The 21,515-nt window shown below is 32.1% G+C and overlaps 3 protein-coding genes across 3 annotated transcripts in view; all 3 read left to right on the top strand.

Annotated features, from left to right (window-relative positions):
- The first annotated feature begins 2,485 nt into the window (after nt 1-2,485).
- Nucleotides 2,486-11,887, top strand: LOC111708459 (choline transporter-like protein 4). The gene is made up of 11 exons (XM_023481834.1): nt 2,486-2,569; nt 2,728-2,801; nt 3,231-3,286; nt 3,489-3,562; nt 6,256-6,369; nt 9,244-9,378; nt 9,935-9,998; nt 10,207-10,270; nt 11,055-11,105; nt 11,569-11,608; nt 11,785-11,887. The coding sequence occupies exons 1-11, from the start codon at nt 2,494-2,496 to the stop codon at nt 11,859-11,861; spliced, it is 825 nt and encodes a 274-aa protein (XP_023337602.1). The 5' UTR covers nt 2,486-2,493; the 3' UTR covers nt 11,862-11,887.
- On the top strand, nt 11,888-15,436 carry LOC111708446 (choline transporter-like protein 5-B). The gene is made up of 5 exons (XM_023481823.1): nt 11,888-11,901; nt 12,185-12,310; nt 13,154-13,234; nt 14,395-14,498; nt 15,261-15,436. Exons 1-5 carry the CDS (start codon nt 11,888-11,890, stop codon nt 15,419-15,421), a joined length of 486 nt encoding a protein of 161 aa, XP_023337591.1. The 3' UTR covers nt 15,422-15,436.
- Nucleotides 15,437-16,896: 1,460 nt separating this feature from the next.
- The window catches only part of LOC111708447 (choline transporter-like protein 4), a 5,414-nt gene continuing 795 nt past the window's right edge, over nt 16,897-21,515 (top strand). The window contains exons 1-8 of the mRNA XM_023481824.1: nt 16,897-17,012; nt 17,247-17,334; nt 17,733-17,792; nt 18,625-18,688; nt 19,417-19,456; nt 19,766-19,810; nt 19,872-19,906; nt 20,803-20,881. Coding sequence (XP_023337592.1) covers nt 17,000-17,012; nt 17,247-17,334; nt 17,733-17,792; nt 18,625-18,688; nt 19,417-19,456; nt 19,766-19,810; nt 19,872-19,906; nt 20,803-20,881 — 424 coding nt within the window. The 5' untranslated portion in view covers nt 16,897-16,999. The remainder of the gene's footprint in view (nt 17,013-17,246; nt 17,335-17,732; nt 17,793-18,624; nt 18,689-19,416; nt 19,457-19,765; nt 19,811-19,871; nt 19,907-20,802; nt 20,882-21,515) is intronic.

Here is a 21,515-nt window from a genome sequence, read left to right on the forward strand (position 1 = left end):
AATTTTTGCCCAACATTCGCTTTAAAGTAGTTATGGCCCAACATTCTTTTTAAAGTAGTTTTGTCACAAAATTCTCTTTAAAGTAGTTTTGGCCCAAAATTCTCCTCAAAGTAGTTTTGGCTCAACATTCTCTTTAAAGTAGTTTTGGCCAACATTCTCTTCAAATAGTTTTGGTCCATGACATTCTCTTTAAAGTAGTTTTGGCCAAAAATTCTCTTTAAAGTAGTTTTGGCCCAACATTCTATTTAAAGTAGTTTTGGCCCAACATTCTCTTTAAAGTAGTTTTGGCCCAACATTCTCTTTAAATAAGTTCCGTCATTTTATTTTCTAAGCAACTAAAACTTTAAGTGTTTAAATATAATGTTTTAATCATTTGAAAGATAATAGTAAATCACAAATTTCCAATTTCTAGGTGAGGAGGGGGGAAGCAGCGGTCAGGAGCCGCAACAATTTACTTTCTGGACCACATTTGAACACATTTATGTCCTCAGACAATCATGACACACACACACACACTCAAATCTCCTTTTCCGTGTCATAACCTGTCTTTGGACGGTTCTTACTTTTTTCGCATAACTTTTGCAAAACCCCTGTTGCCATTTCTTATAAAAGATTGAAACTTACTTTTATCAAAGGTTTATCTGGAAACTGCAGAGTTTTTGACCAACCTCACCCATCACGTCATGTCGTCTTTACCAGCCCAAATCCAAACTAAATGATTTCTCCGAAAAGGAAAAGGGAAAATCGAAACTAGTCTACCTATCCATTTATCAACCGACTTACTGTCAATCAAGTCTACCTATCCATTTATCAAACGTCTTACTGTCAATCAAGTGTACCTATCCATTTATCAACCAACTTACAGTCAATCAAGTCTACCTATCTATTTATCAACCGACTTACAGTCAATCAAGTCTACCTATCCATTTATCAACCGACTTACAGTCAATCAAGTCTACCTATTCATTTATCAACCGACTTACAGTCAATCAAGTCTACCTATCCATTTATCAACCAACCTACAGTCAATCAAGTCTACCTATCCATTTTTCAACCGACTTACAGTCAATCAAGTGTACCTATCTATTTATCAACCAACTTACATTCAATCAATCAACGTCGCCCTTCTATAGTTTTACAAGAGATTCTCTAAAAAAGTGTGTTTAGACTTTTTAGCTTACTAAACATCATTGTTTTGTGTTAAAAAGTGCTTTCAGTGTGTAAAATTTCCCATAAATTGGTGGGGTCGTCGATGAAACATTTTTCTCTAAAATTCCGTTTTAACCTTCAAGACTAGTCCTAATATTCGAAAATGTGCGCGGTATCATTTCCGTAAGATTTTCACACAAATTAAAATTGTCGTCTTCAATCTTCCGTATTGGAATATGTATGTTTAACAAAAAGAATGATCAAAGACGACGTTAATTCTGCTGCTTATTGGTTATCGCTGTACGTATATTAAAAATCGTTGTATTCGTCATGAATTGATGATTTTTCTTATCAGTAGTGTTTTGCTTTATCAGTATATATCGGTATTCCTTGACTCAAACTGCAGTCCATACTAATCAGCTGAATTAGGTTTTTCCAGCTTCTTTATTTCATATAGGATTCTTTAGATATTTAAGCACTTGATTGTTAAAGGTCAAATTAAAGACAACTTTGCCTGAAAGGGCAATTGTGGATATTAAAAATGATTTCCTTGAAACCTTAAATCTGATCAATAATATGGAAGATATTTATAGTATAAACTACCAGTCGATCCCGCTGTACCTGTCGATCCCGCTGTACCTGTCCGTCACGCTGTACCTGTTGATCCCACTTTACCTGTCGATCCCGCTGTACCTTTCGATCCCGCTGTACCTGTCGATCCCGCAGTACCTGTTGATCCCGCTGTACCTGTCGATCCCAATGTACCTGTCAATCCCGCTGTACCTGTCGATCACGCTGTACCTGTCGATCCCACTGCACCTGTCGATCCCACTGTACCTGTCAATCCCGCTGTACCTGTCGATGCCGCTGTACCTGTCGATCCCGCTGTACATGTCGATCCCGCTGTACCTGTCGATCCCGCTGTACCTGTCGATCCCGCTGTACCTGTTGATCCCGCTGTACCTGTCGATCCCGCTGTACCTGTCGATCCCGCTGTACCTGTCGATCCCGCTGTCCCTGTCGATCCCGCTGTACCTGTCGATCCCGCTGTACCTGTCGATCCCGCTGTACCTGTCGATCCCACTGTACCTGTCGATCCCGCTGTACCTGTCGATCCCGCTGTATTGCGTTATTAAAATTAAGTAAAAATTTTATCTAAGTTGTACAAATCTCTAAGCTTATATTTTTTTACATGAATTCAATTATGATTGTAATTTAATGAAATTTTCAAATATTTTATAAAATCATTGTTCAATAACAATATCATTTCTATAGGTTAGTGTTTGATTAAATCTGGGTTTTTTAATCTTCATAAATTGATTCATAACAAAATTAGATTTACCAATGGGTAAAAAACAAGAAATGGAATCTGAAGAGAAACAGAAAATACATAATCCAACCAAATCCCGATCCTGCACAGGAAAAAAATATTTTCATTTTAACGCTACTTTAAAAATTTTGATTTTTAACCATTTTTCAGGGATAAATTCACGAATTTTAAAAGATTCCATAAAAATGTTTTTGGTCGATTCCAAGTTTTTAAATTAATCTGAAAAAAATTCTAATATTTTGTAAAAGATGTTCTTTGTTTGCTGTTGTTTTTGGCATTTCTTGGAGGTTGGGGGGCCATATCTTATATTGCCTTCAGTCAGGTAACAGATTGTAAATCAATCAAGAAAGTTTTGAATCACAAAAAAAATCTTCTTTTACCAATCGTGCGTAGAGTGAATTCATTTTTTATTTCGTTTTCTAAACTGCTAGAAGTACAAACTATGTCTCAACCACTCGCTCAACTACTCGCTCAACCACTCGCTCAACCACTCGCTCAACCACTAGCTTAACCACTCGCTCAACCACTTGCTCAACCACTTACGCTGGTTTTTTCTTCTCAAAAATGCAATGCACATGGAAAAAGAAATTAAACTTTAAATGTCAATATATTCAAATAGAAGATAGCTTAAAATGACGTCATAAATCTCTTCAAATAAAAGTTTTCAGATGAGAAAAAAAAATAAAAAAGGGCCCAGATTAAATCATAGTTATTCCAACAAAAATTATGTTATGTATTTTTCCATTTTTAGGGTAACCCTCTTCAAATAGTATATCCGAGCAACAGCTCTGGACAAATCTGTGGAAGGAAAAAAAATTACATTTTGATAATTTAAAAATGTGTTAACTGTTTAAAAATATGTGTGTTAACTGTTACTTTCTCCTAAACGATTAAAGAAATGTCTTTACATTTTTTACTATCAAATATCCGTCTTACTTTAAACTAATTTTTTTATAACAAATATTTTTGAATTGTATTTATTTTGAACATGAAAATGTAAAATGATAAGAGATGGAAACGATGGAAAACCAAATCTTTTCTTCCATGATCTGACTAAGTGTATTTCTGTCGCTGCAGCTTTAGGTAAATATAAGTCCATTTTTGTCAGTTTTATGTCAGTTTCTTGTCCGTTTTTTTTCTTTTTTTGTCAGTTTTTGTCAGTGTTTGTCAGTTTTTGTCAGTTTTTTGTCAGTTTTTTGCCCGTTTTTTCCGTTTTTTGTCCGTTTCTCAGGCTCAAAATTCGGCGAAGTGTAAAAAATAGTTTTTTAAAATGTTTATTCTAATTTTGACCCCGACAGAATATTTGAAAAACACAAGCAAAAAACGATCCAAAAACGAAGGTTTTGGTTCGTTTTCCAACGATATTTTAGAAAAATTATTGCAAAGTTATCAAACTTTAACTGAATACTGTTGGAAGTTTTTTTTAACGAACGATTAACAACAAATATAAGGAACTCAAAAACCTTTGTTTACTTAAAAAGTGGACTCAGTATCTGAGAGGAACGTAAACAAACTTAGTTCTGCTCTCTGTTGTTTATATTTTTCCAGAAATTAACCTTATCACGGTTGGGGACCCAACCGGGATAGGGTAAATCTATTCTCTTTGGATGGGGGTCGTGATGATAAAAATCATAATAAAAACTTAAACACTTCTCCAATATTAGGTTTTTTGGACTTATCAAATTGTACAAAAAATCTGAACATTGTATGGTTTTACTTGACCAAACATTGATTAATTCACATTGAGAACTAAATTTAATGTGTTCATCCAGGAAAAATAAATGCAAAAGCAAAAAATTGGCTTAATTCGTAGGTTATTTAGCTTTATGCGTATAAAGAAATATGTGCATAAAGCACATTTCAGCTTCTCTCACGGTCAGCTTTAGTGCTGGCCTTTACAAAATGTATGTAAATTATCTTAAAGTCCTGATAAACAAGGTCACAATTTTGATCCGCATATATCAATATCAAATTTTTTAAATCCTTATTATCGAGTGCAACTTCCGGAAATTTTAGCCACTGAACCAGAAATAAGATATTATAAATCTTATTTATTGACTCCAAAACTGGAACACTTCAACACCTTATAACACTTCAACACTTAAACACTTCAACACTGGAAAGCTTTAAAACTTCAAAACTCCATAACTCCTTTTAACTCCATAAATAAATACAAAAACATTCAAAAATCTAATTTTTTATCATATCAGTCAAAAAATGCCTGCTATTTATTAATATCAAAGGATGCAATTATCCATTTGAATCTTTCATATCGCTCTTGAATGTCCTTGATTTGTTGTGGGAGGGAGGGGGTGCAGAGGCGCCATGATCCCCGCAAAAATGATCTCCGAACCTCAGGATTTGCAGAATTACCTCCAGGCCCCGCAAATACTGGTCTCCCAGCCTCAGTGAAGTCGCCAAGCCTCCCGCCATTCTGTCTCCACGCCCCGCATTTTGGCTCCAATAAAAAATATTTGGCTTTTATTTCCACCAAGAACCTTTTTTAAAAAAATTCTCAACATGATGAAATAGTTCAGAATGATAAATTAACATTTTGTATTAAAAAGTGAATTCTAATTGAGATTAAAGGCTTGTATTTTGTTTTTCTAAATTTCACAAATTCCTTAAATTGTGAAGAACTATTGCAGTTTTGTATAAAGATAGAAAAATGTTATATTATTTTAGAGGGGTCTCATATACCAATCAAAAAATATCAGCGGCAATTTACAAAACAAGGTAGTTTTTGTGAAATCCTTGTATTTGTGATTTTATCGTATGCTTTAGAAAATATTGAAGAACTATTTTTTAAAAAATTGAAACAAAGAATTAAAATGATCTAAATATCTAATACATGCTATACTAACATATTAAGGCAGCTTCGTGTCATATCTTGTTGTTTTAATAAGTTAAATTTAATTCTAAATAGTTTTCCTTTTAGCGAGAGAATTCATTTATTTTACTGAAAAAATTGATATACAGAGGTGGGAGAGGGGTGCGCAAAAACTCGTATATTATAGAACAGGTCCTCAATAATTTGCATTTTATGATAAAATGTAATGCTAAGGAATCGAGAGTTAAGAAAATCTTCAAATCATGATGCCTTCAAAAATAATAGATAAGTCGTCTATAAAGGTCGTCTTTTACTCATTCCATCTTAATGTAAACTTTTACAGAAAAACAACTCCAGAACAATTGAATGAATTGACATGTCAAATTTGTTGATTAGACGATTCTTTAAACTATGACGAAGTCTAATATGAAGAGATATATTTTGATATTTGTTTGGTTAAGCCAATAAATTTAAACAAAAAATAAAAACAACAAGCGGAGACCAAAATGCGGGGCGTGGAGACAGAATGGCGGTAGGCTTGGTGACGTCACTGAGGCTGGGATACCAGTTTTGCGGGGCCTGGAGGTAATTCTGCAAATCCTGAGGCTCGGAGGTCATTTTTGCGGTGATCATTGCGCCTCTGCACCCCCTCCCTTGTTGTGGTTGGGTGTCTTGGTATGAATATTTACAGAAGATGGCAAAAAACTGCAATATCAAAAAAAATGGTCGCATTAATTTATGTTTTGTTACAACCCGCATACAGGATTAATACATAAATATTTAAAATATGTCTGCACTGTATAAACTGGTTTTAGGGCTTGGCCCGGATTTGACAAAATGATTCTCATCTATTGAATAAATTATTGCTTTGAATTTTACTCTCAAAAATAATGGTCTGAAAAGGGAATATAGTTCCCCTCAATCTCTGAACTATGATATTATCTAGGATGTCCTACACCCCAGGTGTGTGTGGAATCGTGTCCAGAGAAGACGACCTCTCTATATGCCTGTTTAAAAGCCTCCGAAGTAGCAGGAATACCTCCTTCAACAATATGTTTAGGTAATTTCAGGTTGGAACTTTTGGGTGGAGGATCGTTTATCTTGATGGCCTTACCCGATTTACAACGGTACCAAATCAAGTATGTATTAGATATCGACAAAGAGAATAGAATATATATTAGAGTGGAATTTAGACAATCTCTCGGTATGAATTTTGTCAGTCTCTTTCTGCCTGAAAGGGAGTTCAAAGTGTACAAATCCATGTAAATGTTCACAAAATATATGCAGTAGAGTACATTAATACAGTATGTTACCTAGACTATTCATTTCAATTTCGAATTTTTTAAAGCTGTTGAATAAACTTTTTAATGAATTAGGTGAATAAAAACATCATTTGATTTTATCATTTGTGAAGTGAAAGGCATAAAGTCTATGTGAAATGATCATTGGTCAATTATGAAACCAGCCTATTTCATAGTTTGGTTTTCTTTTAATATTAATTTTAGATTTTCTAAAAAATGATGTTCCAGGGCCATAGCACAAATATGTGAAGTACAGCTGCAGTATGGAAACAGTACAACAAAATGGCCGTTTTACACTTTTTTCTAGTAAATATTCTATTCTCTTTGAATATCGATGTTTGTTTGACTTTAAAAACTGCATTTTTAATCTCAAATCATGTAATTTTATCACCATTAGGTTGGGGGAAAAGATTAGGTGGAGAAGTCACGAGGTGGGAAAGTTGTAACGGTAGGCCTAAAGGGGATAAATCTTATCTTAAAAATTAAAACTTTGAATTCCATAAAAATGACGACATTTTTTCTGATTACCCTTCACTAACCTTACTTTATACTTTATACTTGATATCTTCCTCGTCGTTACTCAAATAAGGTTCAAGGAGTACTACTGTGGGAAATAAGGCAGGTAATCTTGTACGAGAGGTGGGACTTGTTGCACGTGCCCCACCTCCCTGGGGGGCACGCATAAGGGGGCCTCATTTATGAAATGATGTTATATGATTTGGAGGGAAAATAGAAATTTGACATTAAAAGCCAAGTTTTTCATCCTTTTTTATATTTTTTACACAAAATTCAGCAAGTAAAACCCTGAAATTTGTATGGAGCATTGCGCAAACAAATCAAACCTAACTTCTCGGGATAACTAAAACTACGTCAATAATTTTTTTAAACTGTTTTATGATTTTTAAAGTTTTTTTATGAGTCACCTTCTCTAAATCCAATTTATAGCTTTAAAATTGTTGCAGGGTCAAAATATAATTTACTTGTTGGTTTTCTTAACACAAATTGAAAATGACAATAAGGAAAAATATACAGTTAAACCCTAAATAAGTCAAACATCGAAAGAATTCATCAAATGTCGTATTCTTCACTTTCTGATAATGGAATGTTGCAGATATTTAGTTTTTTAATTAAATGATTATATGGAGCTCTTTAAAACTGTTTCCGCATATTCATGGCTATTTATTTATTTATAGTATAAAACTCATTGAAAAATTGTCAAGACGACATTTGATAAATTCTTTTGATGTATGGCTCATTTAGGGTTTAACTGTATACAGGGTTGCCCACAAATTAAGTTTATTATTTCCTGAAAATTATTTTCTGAACCAAATCAATTGTCAAGTCATGAATGTACTATTTTTATTATTTTTTATATCTAAAAAGTATTAGTGTGATCTATCATTTCCATATACTGGGGGAGGCCCGAATATCTGAGCCAATTCGACAAATAAATCATAATAATGGTTGCCGAGCCCCCACCCCCTTTTCCAGGAAAGGAAAAAATAAAGCCCCCCTTAAGCAGGTCGTCATTAAATTCTCATCCTTTCTGAATACCTCTGTAGTTAATAATAATGCGGATATTACGTTTTAACTTTTATATGCGATATATCAAACATTTTAATTTCATTTGAGTCATATGCAAACAAATTCATATCTTGTGCAAATTCAAATAATTTTGGAAACTTTTTAAAATCTTATTCTCAAAGGAAATTTAAAGCTTGTGTATTTTTCCCGTGATTACAGGACATGGAAAACTTGAATTTAGGAAAACACAAAATTATTTAAACAAAAATTAAAGCTTTATAGTCTTATACACGCGCTTTTTTATAACCAGAGCCCGCGATTTAAAAAAAAAACTCGGGTCTAAACTTTCGTATTTACGGCTTAAGCTTTCGAATTCAAGCAGCATCTTATTTTCCACAAAGTTGAGTTCAAAAAACCCGGTTTAATATTCTATCTGGCAGATTTTCATGGTAGAAATTTGCTACTAAAACCAGCCAAGGTCGTTTTATTTTCATGAGGCCTAACTCCTTAATTGAGCCAAAGATCTTGCAGCTGTTAATCAAGTGACACAAGCTGACGTTAGAGTTGGGTCAAAGATTTCATGGGGTCTTAAAGTCGGGTTCAAGAAATTACGTCTCGAGCTAAAGTTTATAAATCTCGGGCTCAGGAATATCCAAAGGTTGTTGTGCACTTTCTTTTTGTTTTTTCATTCCTATAACCACAAACTGTAAACGTTCACAGATCACAATGATTCTCTTGTTCTTGTGAAGCTAAACCCTACTCAACTCAACAAAAGTAATTTTACAGAATACGTGGTTTTGTAGATTTTTGTGGACTTGTAAAAGACAAGTATCAACTACTGTAGATCTACTGGAGGAGTACAGCTTCCTTTTATCCTGGACTTTTGTAGATCTACTAGAGGAGTACGGTCCCTTTAATTCTGAACTATTGTAGATCTACTGGAGAAGTACAGTCCCTTTAATCCTAAACTATTGTAGATCTACTGGAGGAGTACAGTCCCTTTAATCCTAAACTATTGTAGATCTACTGGAGGAGTACAGCCCCTTTAATCCTAAACTAATGTAGATCTACTGGAGGAGTACAGTCCCTTTAATCCTAAACTATTGCAGATCTACTGGAGGAGTACAGGGAGTACTGTACTCCAATGTCTGATGAAGAATGGAAACTAGGGAAGGAAGATCCACTTCAACTAATCCAAGATAGAAAATGTCCGGCATATATCCTTCAGAGTATACCAGTTATAGGTTGGAATATATATATTTCAGTTTGCAGTAGATTAAATTCTTTGAACTATAACTTTATTTTACAACGATATTTGAGAGCTTTTATTAAATGTGTGTTTTTTCACACACAACCGGTGTACATTTCAATGTCCGAGATGGACCATCCTTTGCGGTCCTAGTTTGGACTGTACCGCCAATTTACAATTAGCAAAGTGGCAGAGTAGTGTGTTTTTCTCTAGGTTTTTTTATTCACCGCCGTGCCGCATGCCGTATTTTACGAAAGTTTTATTCCCTGTTAATTATTTTTTTACTTTTAAAATGCACCAATTTAAACAGAAAACTCCGCTAAAATATCAGAACGAGTAAACTTGGCGACTTTAAGAAAAAAGTTAGACGTTTAAATTGTTTATAGGACTTTTTCTTTATTGTGTTCAAAAACGTAAAATATCCCATATTAATAGAAGAAAAAATAGTTTTTAGTTGAATGATCGGATACTTGATATCTCGGTTATTTTCAGAAACAGACTTGTTATGATTTTTTAATAAACTTTTTTTTAATTTTAATTTTAATTTTTAGGAAGATGCATTCCGGATTTTGGAATAATAGGGAATTCAACTTCTGCCAACGATACAATTATTAGGAATATTTTTTTTTTATTTCGACTTTTAAAACTAGATTTAAATTTTAAAGTATGAAAAAGTTGCTTGTGTAATCATTTTTATAATTATCAAATTAAAAAATCCTTTTTCCAAAGCTTACAAGGGTAAATGTACAATGTACAGAATGTATAAACGATGCATGAAATTATGTCTACAAAATAAGACGAAATGAGTCAAAATAAAATATAGTGATGGTTTTGATGCTATACTTGATGCTAATGGTGATACATTAAATAGTCAAAAAGTGTATGAGGTATGATGAGCGACTACAACTGTAAAATTAAGAATGTTTTTAAAAAAATTGTAGACAGTTACTTCTTTTTTTTAGATATTTACATTGAATATTTTTTCATTCAAATTTTTGCACAAAGAAAAATAATTTTTAGAACATTTTTCTCAAAAATATTATCTTTTTAAGAACTTTTGATATTAGTTTATATTTCATTTTCAACAAAATTGTTCTAAGAGAGTATCGTAGAACGAAATTCCCGAGTTTCCTTTTTGGAATTTATGCATTTGCTGAACTTAAGAAATCTGGGAAACACAATCTATGTATAAATTTGGCTTGTCTGTCTGTTTGTCTGTCTGTCTGTCTATCTGTTTGTATCCAATAAACGTCAAAACGGCTGAACCGATCGGGCCCAAATATTTTGTGGGACATCTAGGGACCCCAGGGAAGGTTTATGAATGATTGAAATTTTAAATATTTGTCTCCATCAAAATTCGATCTCCATTAAATTTTTTAAAATTTTGAAAATCCAGTGAAAATCCGCGAATTATTTTTGTTTTGTTTTACGATGTACACAAAGAGAATATGTTCACAATTAATTTAGAAGATGGGCGCGAAGCGCCCTCTAAGGCTAGTATAATATAAAGAATAATGTAAAGAAACCACATAAAATAATATTTCTTAGCAAAAATATTGGTATCTACAAAACTGCCTGACCTCATTTGTGAAATTGGGTTTCCAATACCGGGTTTCAATTCGATACTCTGTTTTAAGTTTTTGGCTCTGGGATATATATCTTCTAATTCAGATATTGGAGTATATGACGGAATTATTGAACGCCAGAGAAATATCAGAAAAGGTCGAAAAGTAAAGTGAGAACCAGAAAACTCTGGAATAGGAAAACGACTTTTAGACTCAAATTCTGACTTTAAATAATTCAATGAACATGATAAACAGCAATGTGCAGTGTGAACAGACTCAATTCAGTTAATAAGGAAATTAATAAGTTACTAGTTCAGATTGCATGATTTGTAACAACATCAAATAGACTTAATTAATGCTTTAATGTTGTTGTCCTATTCCACGGTTTTCTGGGCATTTCTGTGTGACAAAAAATTAAAAAAATATCAATATAATTTATAAACTTAAAGTTATCATATAAATGATTACGCCAAAACCCTTTAACTTTTAATATTGATATCTACACCATCCTTTCTCAGAATAAAGTGAATCGTTTATTGCAATCTTTTGTTAAAGAGTTAAATATAAACACATTTACAATCCCTTTAATCCCTCTAATACCTTTAATCCCTCTAATCCAGGTGTGGGCTGATCTTGTCTCCAGCTGGTATTGGATTTTAGGAAAATATTAAACAACAATTTTTATAGAAAAATTAACAATGACGATTTTTACCCTATTTGTTGTGTTATTCTGTTAAAATTGTGACTTTATCAGGAAAAGTTGACTCCATATTATTAAATTTATCCTATTTATGATTTTTTACATAAAAATAATTGTTGATTGTCTACTACTATAGCTGGTCAGGGATTGGCTTTGGTCGTCTCATTCTTGTGGATTCTACTCATGCGATTTTTACCAGGAAAAAGATTTTAGTTTAACAATTTGTAAGAACTTTCAGGATGGGTAATTTTTGGTATAGTCGTTTGGCTAGCAAAGCTAACATAAATATAAATATAAATACATATACATATATGAGCGAAGAGCTTTTATTATATAGATATACAATTTTTTTTACAAACAAAAGATTTCAATCTCCCAGAAAAAATTTAGTTTGGAAATCAATTTTGATATATTTTTATGGCATTTAATTATATAAATTAAATGATATTAAATGAAAAATTGTAAAATTAAAAGTGCAATATTAAAAAAATATATATCTATGGGTGGCTGTTATAAATAAACTATCTGAAATGAAGGGGAGAGGGGTTGGAAATAAGTTTACCATTAAAGATACAAAGTAAAAAAGAACAATTTAAATATAATTTAGGAATTTTTGACGTTAACCCGTTAACTGACGACCTGTCAACTTACTTAGCTATAAGGTAAATAGTTTTATATCAAAGATTAGTTACTGAAACAGAACTGAAAGAGTCTGTAATTTCTATTGACCTCCTATTTCTTAGAGTGGCATATACGGTTTAAAACGGTAACCTTAAAGTTTTGATTGACCCAGACTGAATGAGATATCAATGATGTCTCTTTAAAAAGTTAATTATTTTCAATACCGGGTTTTCTTTAAAAGAGACAATAGTGAAAATTAAACACTTTTCACGTTAGAAGAACTATGATATTTTTAACATTATGGATTAGGACTAAATGTAAGGCCAGAGAAAGTGAAGGAATTAAGTCTTTGCTAAAAAATCAAATTTTCAAATCCCTCAAATAAATTCTAGTACAATAGACGTCAGTACAGCTGTATTCTGATGTCACAAGTGTCAACTCAGTTTTTGTGTCCGACAAAATTATAAAAAATAGTAATAATTTTAGAACAAAGTGCTTATCTTACGGTTAAATAAGTGCAAATTTGTGTTTTCTTTATTTTCTGTTTTTTTTTATTTAATTTTGGATACCATGTCAACTAATGAAAATTTCGTTTTTCTTGATATATAATTGGTCCATCTCTCTGTTGCCACCTATTGTACTTCATAATCTATTTGAAATCCATATATTTTAACAACCTCATGGTGTGACCTTTTGATATTTCAAACTTAGATTATTTGATCATACATAAATCATAGTTTGAAATATCTAAGATCTGCGACATTGGGTTCCAAAGATATATTGATAAAAAGATCAGAGTTTGCGGCGCGCAAAGACTCAATTCCTTTAACAAACAAACAAAAACTATAAATACAGACCATGCATTTAACTTTTGAATTTTTTAGGGACACTTGGTTGGTTTTTTTCGTCATTAGTATTGTTATTTTTATCATTGTTGCTCTCATCCTAATCTTCCTAAGGACTAGGTATGTAATCATTAAACAGACCATTATCACCTTAACCAAAAGTAAATTGCAATTAACCCCTCTTATTGAAGAGCTATTAAGAGGAAAAAAATTAGTTTTATTTTCTAAAAATATGAAATTGAATAAATTTATTTTTCTCATGTTTGTGTATAATATCATAATCAGAGGAGCTACGAGGTCACAAAGTTAAACCAGTAATAGTCTTCCGTTTTTGGGGAGTGCAAATTTTAGAACATTTAAGATTGAAGTCTTAATTTAAATTTGAAAATACAAGAAGGTTATGGTTTTCTGGTAAATATAATCAACACTACGCACTTAAGGCGCTTTGCGCTCCCTTTTCTGTTTACCTTCTTTTAACACTTGTTCACTGCAAACCAAGACGCTCTCACGCGAAAGTTGAGCATTTCCAATAATTCCTTTCAAATATAAGCGCCAGTTTAAAATGTGTATGTTCAGGGCTACACAAATTTAGAAGTGAGTTGGTGATGTAAACTCAAAGGCCATAACTGTCTAAAATTTGATGAAAACTTTTCAGAGTTGCTTCGTCAAAAAAAAAAATTGTCCAAATTTTTCATTTTTGACGTTCCAAACCTTTCCTGGGGTCATGGGAGTTGTCATACAAAGTTTGGGCCCAATCGGTATAGGAAGTAGTTATCTAGATTTTAAAAAAAAACTTTGAAAAGGGTATTCCAATAAACACGAGAATTAAATTACAACTCCAAAATTGTTCACGATCCCTGCACGCCAAGGAGTATGAAATAGAAGGGAGATACAACTGACGCGGCCCGCCCTATGATTATACATGCTTTGCAGACGGGTACTTCATTTGTATAAGAAATATTCAGAATAGGTTATTGTATACGCGGTAATTGTACATCAGACAAATATTTCTCATTCAAATGAAGTACCGTCTGCAAAGCATGTTTAATCATAAGGTAGGGCGGGCCGTGTCAGTTGTACCTCTTCTCCCTTCTATTCCATACTCCTTGCCGCAGGCGTATGCATCATATTCCAGAATAATATTTTAAATTTAAAAACAACATTTAACCGATGTTGACTAAAATTCTGAAAAAAAACGGAAAACCACATTTGCACATCGGATCTTTTTTAATTTCTTCATGTCATTTCCATATTTATTGGGACACCCTGCATTTGTTTAGGATAAATATAGCGATTGAGTTGATCAAGGAATCCTCTAAAGCAATTTCCGGAATAATTTCCAGTCTTTTCTTCCCTGTCATACCATTCCTTCTACAGCTTCTAGGAAACTTTCAACAAAAAAATTAAGGGGAGTGATTGCTATACGTTAAAGAGGCTGAACGCGAGCACTCCATTTAGTAAAGTAAAGATATTAATTATTAAATAAATTTAAGACTTTCGAATGCCTCGAAAATTATATATTTTAAACCTAGGAAAATACTGTAGGACCCATAAAAAAACTTTTGAAGGGAGTGATTTCTATACTTTAAAGAGGATGTAGCTGGAGGCTGAACACAAGCCATTCCCTAAATAATTTTTTTAACATTATACATTAAATAGAGACTTTCGAATGCCTTGAAAAATATATATTCTAAACCCGGAAAATAATGTAAGAACCATAAGAATGTGGAATAGAAAGACGACATTTGAGGAATTTTATGTGTATTTGATTTGATTTTGTGCAAAACTTTTTCATGGAACATGAAACTGAACTTATTGAATGAAATGGGTCTGCGTACACTGTACAGTGTACAATTGCTACTGAACCGTGTACAATTGCTACTGTACAGTGTACAATTGCTACTGTACAGTGTACAATCTAAAATTAGGTTGACAAACAAACGCAGCAAATTATATCAAAAATCAAGACGACATTCAAGTCGTCCTGCATACTGTCATGTTTCGTGGGACACCCTGTATTATCACTCAAATATAGATAAAATACTTTGAAAAATTGTAAAATATCATAAAAGTCAGTTTTTATTTCAATACTAAAAATTGAATATATTTTCGGTTGTAAAAATTTATTGAAAGAGATTTGGTTCAGTTGTTGCATATTTCTGCACTATTGCAGCTTTCCTAGCTTCTACAGGGGAACAACAGTTTGTTGTTGCTCAACAGTGCACAGGTGATTTGGTTCAGCTGTTCTACAGAGGTCCCAAGAAAGAAAGTATATTTTTTATTGTAGGACAGTCATACGATTATTGATAAAAGGAATTAAGTCTTTGTCGCAAACTCTGATTTTCTAATTCTTATATCTTTGCAACCCTTTTATCTATAAATCATGATTATATTGGATAACATAATCTAAATATCAAATGTTTTCAACATTAGTTTGCAAAGATATAGGTATTAGAGAATTTGAGTTTGACTCAAATCCTTTGGGGAAATTTTTATTTACAGTTTGTTAAATACTGGAATAATAAATATTATTTTTTTCAAGTTATTTTTAAAAATAAAGGATTACCCACAGGATAAGACTTTAATAAAGTTTTAAGTTTAAAATGTCAAAGGGTTTACATCATCAGGTTCCAAATATATAGGGTTTAGAACTTGTTGTGACAAAGACTTAATTTCTTTGGACCATTGGATTTAATAGTTTGCTTGATAAAAAATCTTTAAAGGAATATTAAATAATCTGATATCTGATATCTGATATCTGCAGGGTACTAGGAATCTAAGAGAAAATACATTCCGTACAGTCTTCACTGAAATCTGATCATTTGTTTAAAACCCCTTTTGACCAACCAATTAAATAAAATATCAAGAACCCGGTTTTCGGATGTTGTGAAAACAATGCATGCTCTATTTGCCCCGTGAAAATATATGAAAAATAAAAAGACTATTATGGATGCTTTTCAAGTTTTTTCATCTCAAAGGAATTGAGTCTTTGCCACAAACTCTGAATTTATAATCCCTATAGCTCTGAAACCCAATGTCGTAAATCTTTGATGTTTCAAGCTTAATTATATCATTTGATCATAGTTTGAACTATCTAAGGTCTACGACATTGGAATCCAAAGATATAGGGTTTAGAAAAGCAGAGTTTGTGGCAAAGACTCAATTCCTTTATTTATCTATACAATGTTTGCAAAGCATTGCACTGCAGGCAGGCTAAAACAGAAATCTGTTTCTCACATAAATAAATAAATAAAAAAATTGTAATACGCAATTCATGATAATTTTAATAAACTTATTTTATTGTAATATTTTAATCTATACGTATATTCTGAATAAACATTTTATCTTACCAAATAAAATGTTTGATTAAGATCCAGGTTGTATAATTATTAATTATATAATTAATTTATTATTAATTATAGATTAAGATCAAGGTTGTATAATTTAAGTCAGGTTACTCTTGATGCGCTCCAATGTCGTCTCCTTAGATAGATAGATAAAAACCTCATATGACGTCACTCTCGCCTCTAAAATCAGTGACGTCATATAAGGTGTTTATCAATCTATCTGAGGAGACGACATTTTCCGTACTTTGGAGCGCATCGAGAGTAAACAAACTTATTATAAAGCCTTGTTTAAGAGGGTCCAACAGATTTTTGGTTTTTACCAAACCAAATTAAAATTGCTGAGCTTTTATTTTTATTTCTTTTTTGAAAAGAAACTTTGTATTTTTCAACATTTATCTTATCATTCATTGTAAACCTTCAGATATTCACATTCAATATTTTAATCATATTTTAATATTTAGAGACTAACCAGTATTTACAACTGTACAACCTGTTTGGTCTGTTTTGGGGTTTATTCTTTGTGTCAGCTCTTGGAGAAATGGTTTTAGCAGGTAACAGCATTTTAGAAATAGAAGTAAATAGAAAAACTATTTTAATACAAATAAAAAACTAAAAATTATAAATGACTTTTTATAATTTAAATCTATTTATCGCATATTTTTGGGATTCAGGCTTTTTTAAACTTAATAAATATACTGTCAATTGTCATGATCATTAAATTTTTAATTTTTTTTGAAATATTTATGATTTTTTTATAATTTTCGTGAACACTTCCTCTAAACTAGGCTGTTTTTCGTCCTGGTACTGGGCTTTTAATAAAAGTAAAGATGTTCCTAGTTTCCCCATCATCTCCAGTTTCTACAGAGCATTCAGGTAGGGCTGGGCACTTTACAGGTAGGGTTGGGCACTTTCAGGTAGAGCTGGGCACTTTCAGGTAGAGCTGGGCACTTTCAGGTAGGGCTGGGCACTTTTATGTAGAACTGGGCACTTTCACACTTTTTTCAAACTGTTCTTTAACCGTTGACTATAACCGGTCAAAACCCCTAGTTGCACCTAATGGGAAAGGGACAATGTTTATTAACCCCCAGGACAATTTCCCGGTATTATGGTGATATCATTTTCAAAAATTGTAAAATTAATTTTTACTTTGACCGTCCATTTTGCCACACAAAAAATTCCGCCATTTTGACGTGTTTTTAATACAAACAAACAGACATGACGAGCATTATACAAGTAAAATATATAGATGTACCTAATAAATATTTTTTTAGATATCATTTGGGCTCATTAGCTTTCGGTTCCTTGATTATTGCAATACTAAGAATGATCAGGTGAAAAATTAGTTTTAAGTAAAAAAAATAAAGTAAGAAAAACTATAATTTTGTTTATTTAGAAAATTAGAACCAATAATTGTAAAATAACGAAATTATTACAGCATGAAAACTATTTTGTGGAACTTATTACGTTGAAAATTTGAGACTGTGAAGAAATCTTTATCATCGGGGTAGCATCGGAGGAGCATGGGATTACCGTTGGAGGACCATCGGAGTAATATCGGAGTAATATCGAGTAATATCGGAGTAATATCGGAGTAATATCGGAGTATTATCGGGGTACCATCAAAGTAACTTCAAAGTACCATCAGAGTACCATCAGAGTACCATCGAAGTGCCGTCGAAGTACCGTCAGAGTACCATCGGAGTACCACCGGAGTACCATCGGAGTACCGTCGGAGTGCCGTTGGAGTACCATTGGATTACCGTCGGAGTACCATCGGAGTACCACCGTAGTAACATCGGAGTACCACCGGAGTACCATCGAAGTACCATCGGAGTACCGTTGGAGTACCATTGGAGTACCATCGGAGTACTTTCGGAGTACTTTCGGAGTAATATCGAAGAACCATAGGATTAATATCGGAGTACCATGGAGTATCATCGGAGACCACTTTTGATTGATCTGAAACTCTCATGTTATCAATAAATAATGTTCTCCGATAAAATTAAGTTTCCGATAAAATGAAGGAGGTGTCCGAAGAAATACGATTATGCGTTCTACATATTTGAAATAAAAGTTTCCGTTCATACTCATGATCATAATTTCTTCCTAAAATCTAAACGTTGTCAAAAAAAATATTTTAATAGAATTTTTTTTTTATTTCAGGCTAGCAATACAATATGTTGAGGAGAAGATTAAGGAGAAAGGACTGGATAATCCAGCGACTAAGGTGTTTTAAACGTGTCATCCTGTTTGTTAACCCTACATATATTAACCCCGAAAATTTGTGGCTGATTAAAAAAAAACCTTTCAGTACGAAGTGCCCTAAAAAATGCATAAAACAGCAAATAGAAAACAATTAAAATAATAGTAGTTTATCAAGGAATTGTGTAGAAAAAAATGAAAGGGGGTAAAGGCGGAAACCTAAGCACTTTAAGAGTTGATTGAGACCAAACGAGGTTATGGTGTATAGAATGATTATGTACGCTAATCCTTTACTAATTGTATAGGCCATCAACTATACCGTCAGCGTACTGCATATTTGATTATTATAAGATTCTGGCCTAACCTAAAGTATATCATTATTAGTAAACAGTTGTAAGTGTACTGTAAAGCTAAATGAGAACACAGATAGAGAACTACCATCCCCCCTGATTGAGACCTATAAAAGTTCTATCTGATGTTCCTGTCTCGAGAACAGGATATAAAACTGTGATAAAGCTATAAAACTTATGTATATGCGATTTGGTTTAAGTTTTAAACAGATCATATCAGCAAATAGCGACCAATTTGAAAACCCCGACAGGAACATCAGATAGAACTGTTAAAGGTCTCGATAAACTCCTAAAGTGCTCAGGTTTCGGCCTATACAACCCTTTCAATTTTCCTTAACAGTCCCCTTAGGCAAAACTATTTTTTTCGTTCATCTTTATTTGAGAAAAATTATAATTTTTTCAGGTCATTCTCTGCCTTTGCAAATGTTGCTTCTGGTGTTTAGGAAAATAATCTTGAAAGAAAAACAAGATTTGCTGAAATGTTTGCCCATTTCAGCATATTGCAAAGAGATACTTTTGCGCGCAGAAGTTGCTAATTTTTTTCTTGCAATAGCGTAAACCGGGTTTTTTTATTGACGCGGAAACCCTATAGCTCCAGAGAAATATATGCCTGAGACAATCTTTTCTGCCAGTATCTTTGGTATAAGGGGGAGGGGGCGGTGAACAAATTGCGCTAATCCATTTAAAATCTATCCAATGGAATTTCTTATCTTTCACATGCAAAAATTACATTTTAAGATTGTTGAGTTTAGAAAAATTTATGAAGTTTTTAAACAGAAATGCGTACATTATTACAGGTAAAACATTTTTTAGTTCCATTTTAATGAAGACGAGATTATTTGTAATATTTTTTTTCAGCTTCTTATGGATATAATTTCTGCAAATCTGCAAAGGTTACAGTTAGAAATTTACATTACATCTTATTATTTTTATTATTATTACTATTATTATTATTATTATTATTATTATTATTATTATTATTATTATTATTATTATTATTATTATTATTATTATTATTATTATTATGATTATTNTACGGCAACTATATACGAATGACTCGAAAAATAATCGATGACAAATGGTTGTAATATCTGAATAATTTGTTTGGAATTAAATTGATTTTTTACGATCAGATTTGAATATTGCAACTTTCTGAATTTGTATGAACGCTACGTTCTTCAGCATAAGGCGTTTTTAACAATTTTCTCCTTATAGACGCAACAGATAGAAGTAACATTAGAAGTGATCAAAAGCGATTATTTTTCGCCGTAAGGGCATACTCCCTTTCATTTTTTGCGAACACTCCCTTTAAGTATATGGAATGCAAGGAGAGAACACACATTTTTTTCTTTTACTTTAAAATTTCAAGCGGAAAAAGTATATTTTCTGGAGGAGCCTCTCCGTAATCACCCCCCTTCCTCCCCCCAACCCACGTGCTGTATACTCCCCTGGTATTGCCATTCTATAATTATATTTAATGAAAGTAAATGATGATGCAGGGTGGACAATTGGCGTGAAATATCATTTTTGTTGCAGTTCTTTGTCAACAATTGTAACAATAAACAGAAAAATATAATTTTGATTCTTTACGAAGAAATAGATATCAAGATATGTATAAAATATCCGTTATAAATACGGAGCATTTTGCAGAAGATCAATAAAGTAATGATAAGGGTACCCCTATCGTATTATTTTAGAAATTTGTGTAATTTTAGATCAAATTCTGATAACATCTATACTTTTGCGCAATTCTATGCAAAACTGTTGAATTATTTGTTTTATTTTCCAGGTAACTGATTTCTTGTTACTTCTTGGTAAACTGGTGGTTACAGGCTCCCTGGCTGTTCTATCATTTTATATTTTCTCAGGTTTAATGTTCATAACATTTATTCATTTTTGTCATCTATCCAAGGGACTGTAGTCGTAATCTATTTCTATTTAATTCTATTTATTTCTATTTTCTTCTTTCTATTTATATATATTTCTTTCTATTTCTATCTATTTCTTTCTATTTCTATCGATCTCTATCTATTTCTATATTTTTCTTTCTATTTCTAACTATTTCTTTCTATTTCAATTTATCTTTATTTACTTCTATATATTTCTTTCTATTTTATCTATTTCTATCTATTTCTATCTATTTCTATGTATTTCTATCTATTTCTATCTATTTCTTTCAATTTCTATCTATTTCCATCTACTTCTTTCTATTTCTATTTTGTTTATTTCATTCTATTCCTATCTATTTCTTTCTTTTTCTATCTATTTCTATCTATTTCTATCTGTTTCTATTTATTTCTATCTATTTCTATCTATTTCTTTCAATTTCTATCTATTTCCATCTACTTCTTTCTATTTCTATTTTATTTATTTCATTCTATTCCTATCTATTTCTTTCTTTTTCTATCTATTTCTATCTATTTCTATCTGTTTCTATTTATTTCTATCTATTTCTATCTATTTCTTTCAATTTCTATCTATTTCCATCTACTTCTTTCTATT

The sequence above is a fragment of the Eurytemora carolleeae genome, unplaced genomic scaffold, assembly GCF_000591075.1.
Source record: "Eurytemora carolleeae unplaced genomic scaffold, Eaff_2.0 scaffold629, whole genome shotgun sequence".
NCBI lineage: Eukaryota > Metazoa > Arthropoda > Copepoda > Calanoida > Temoridae > Eurytemora > Eurytemora carolleeae.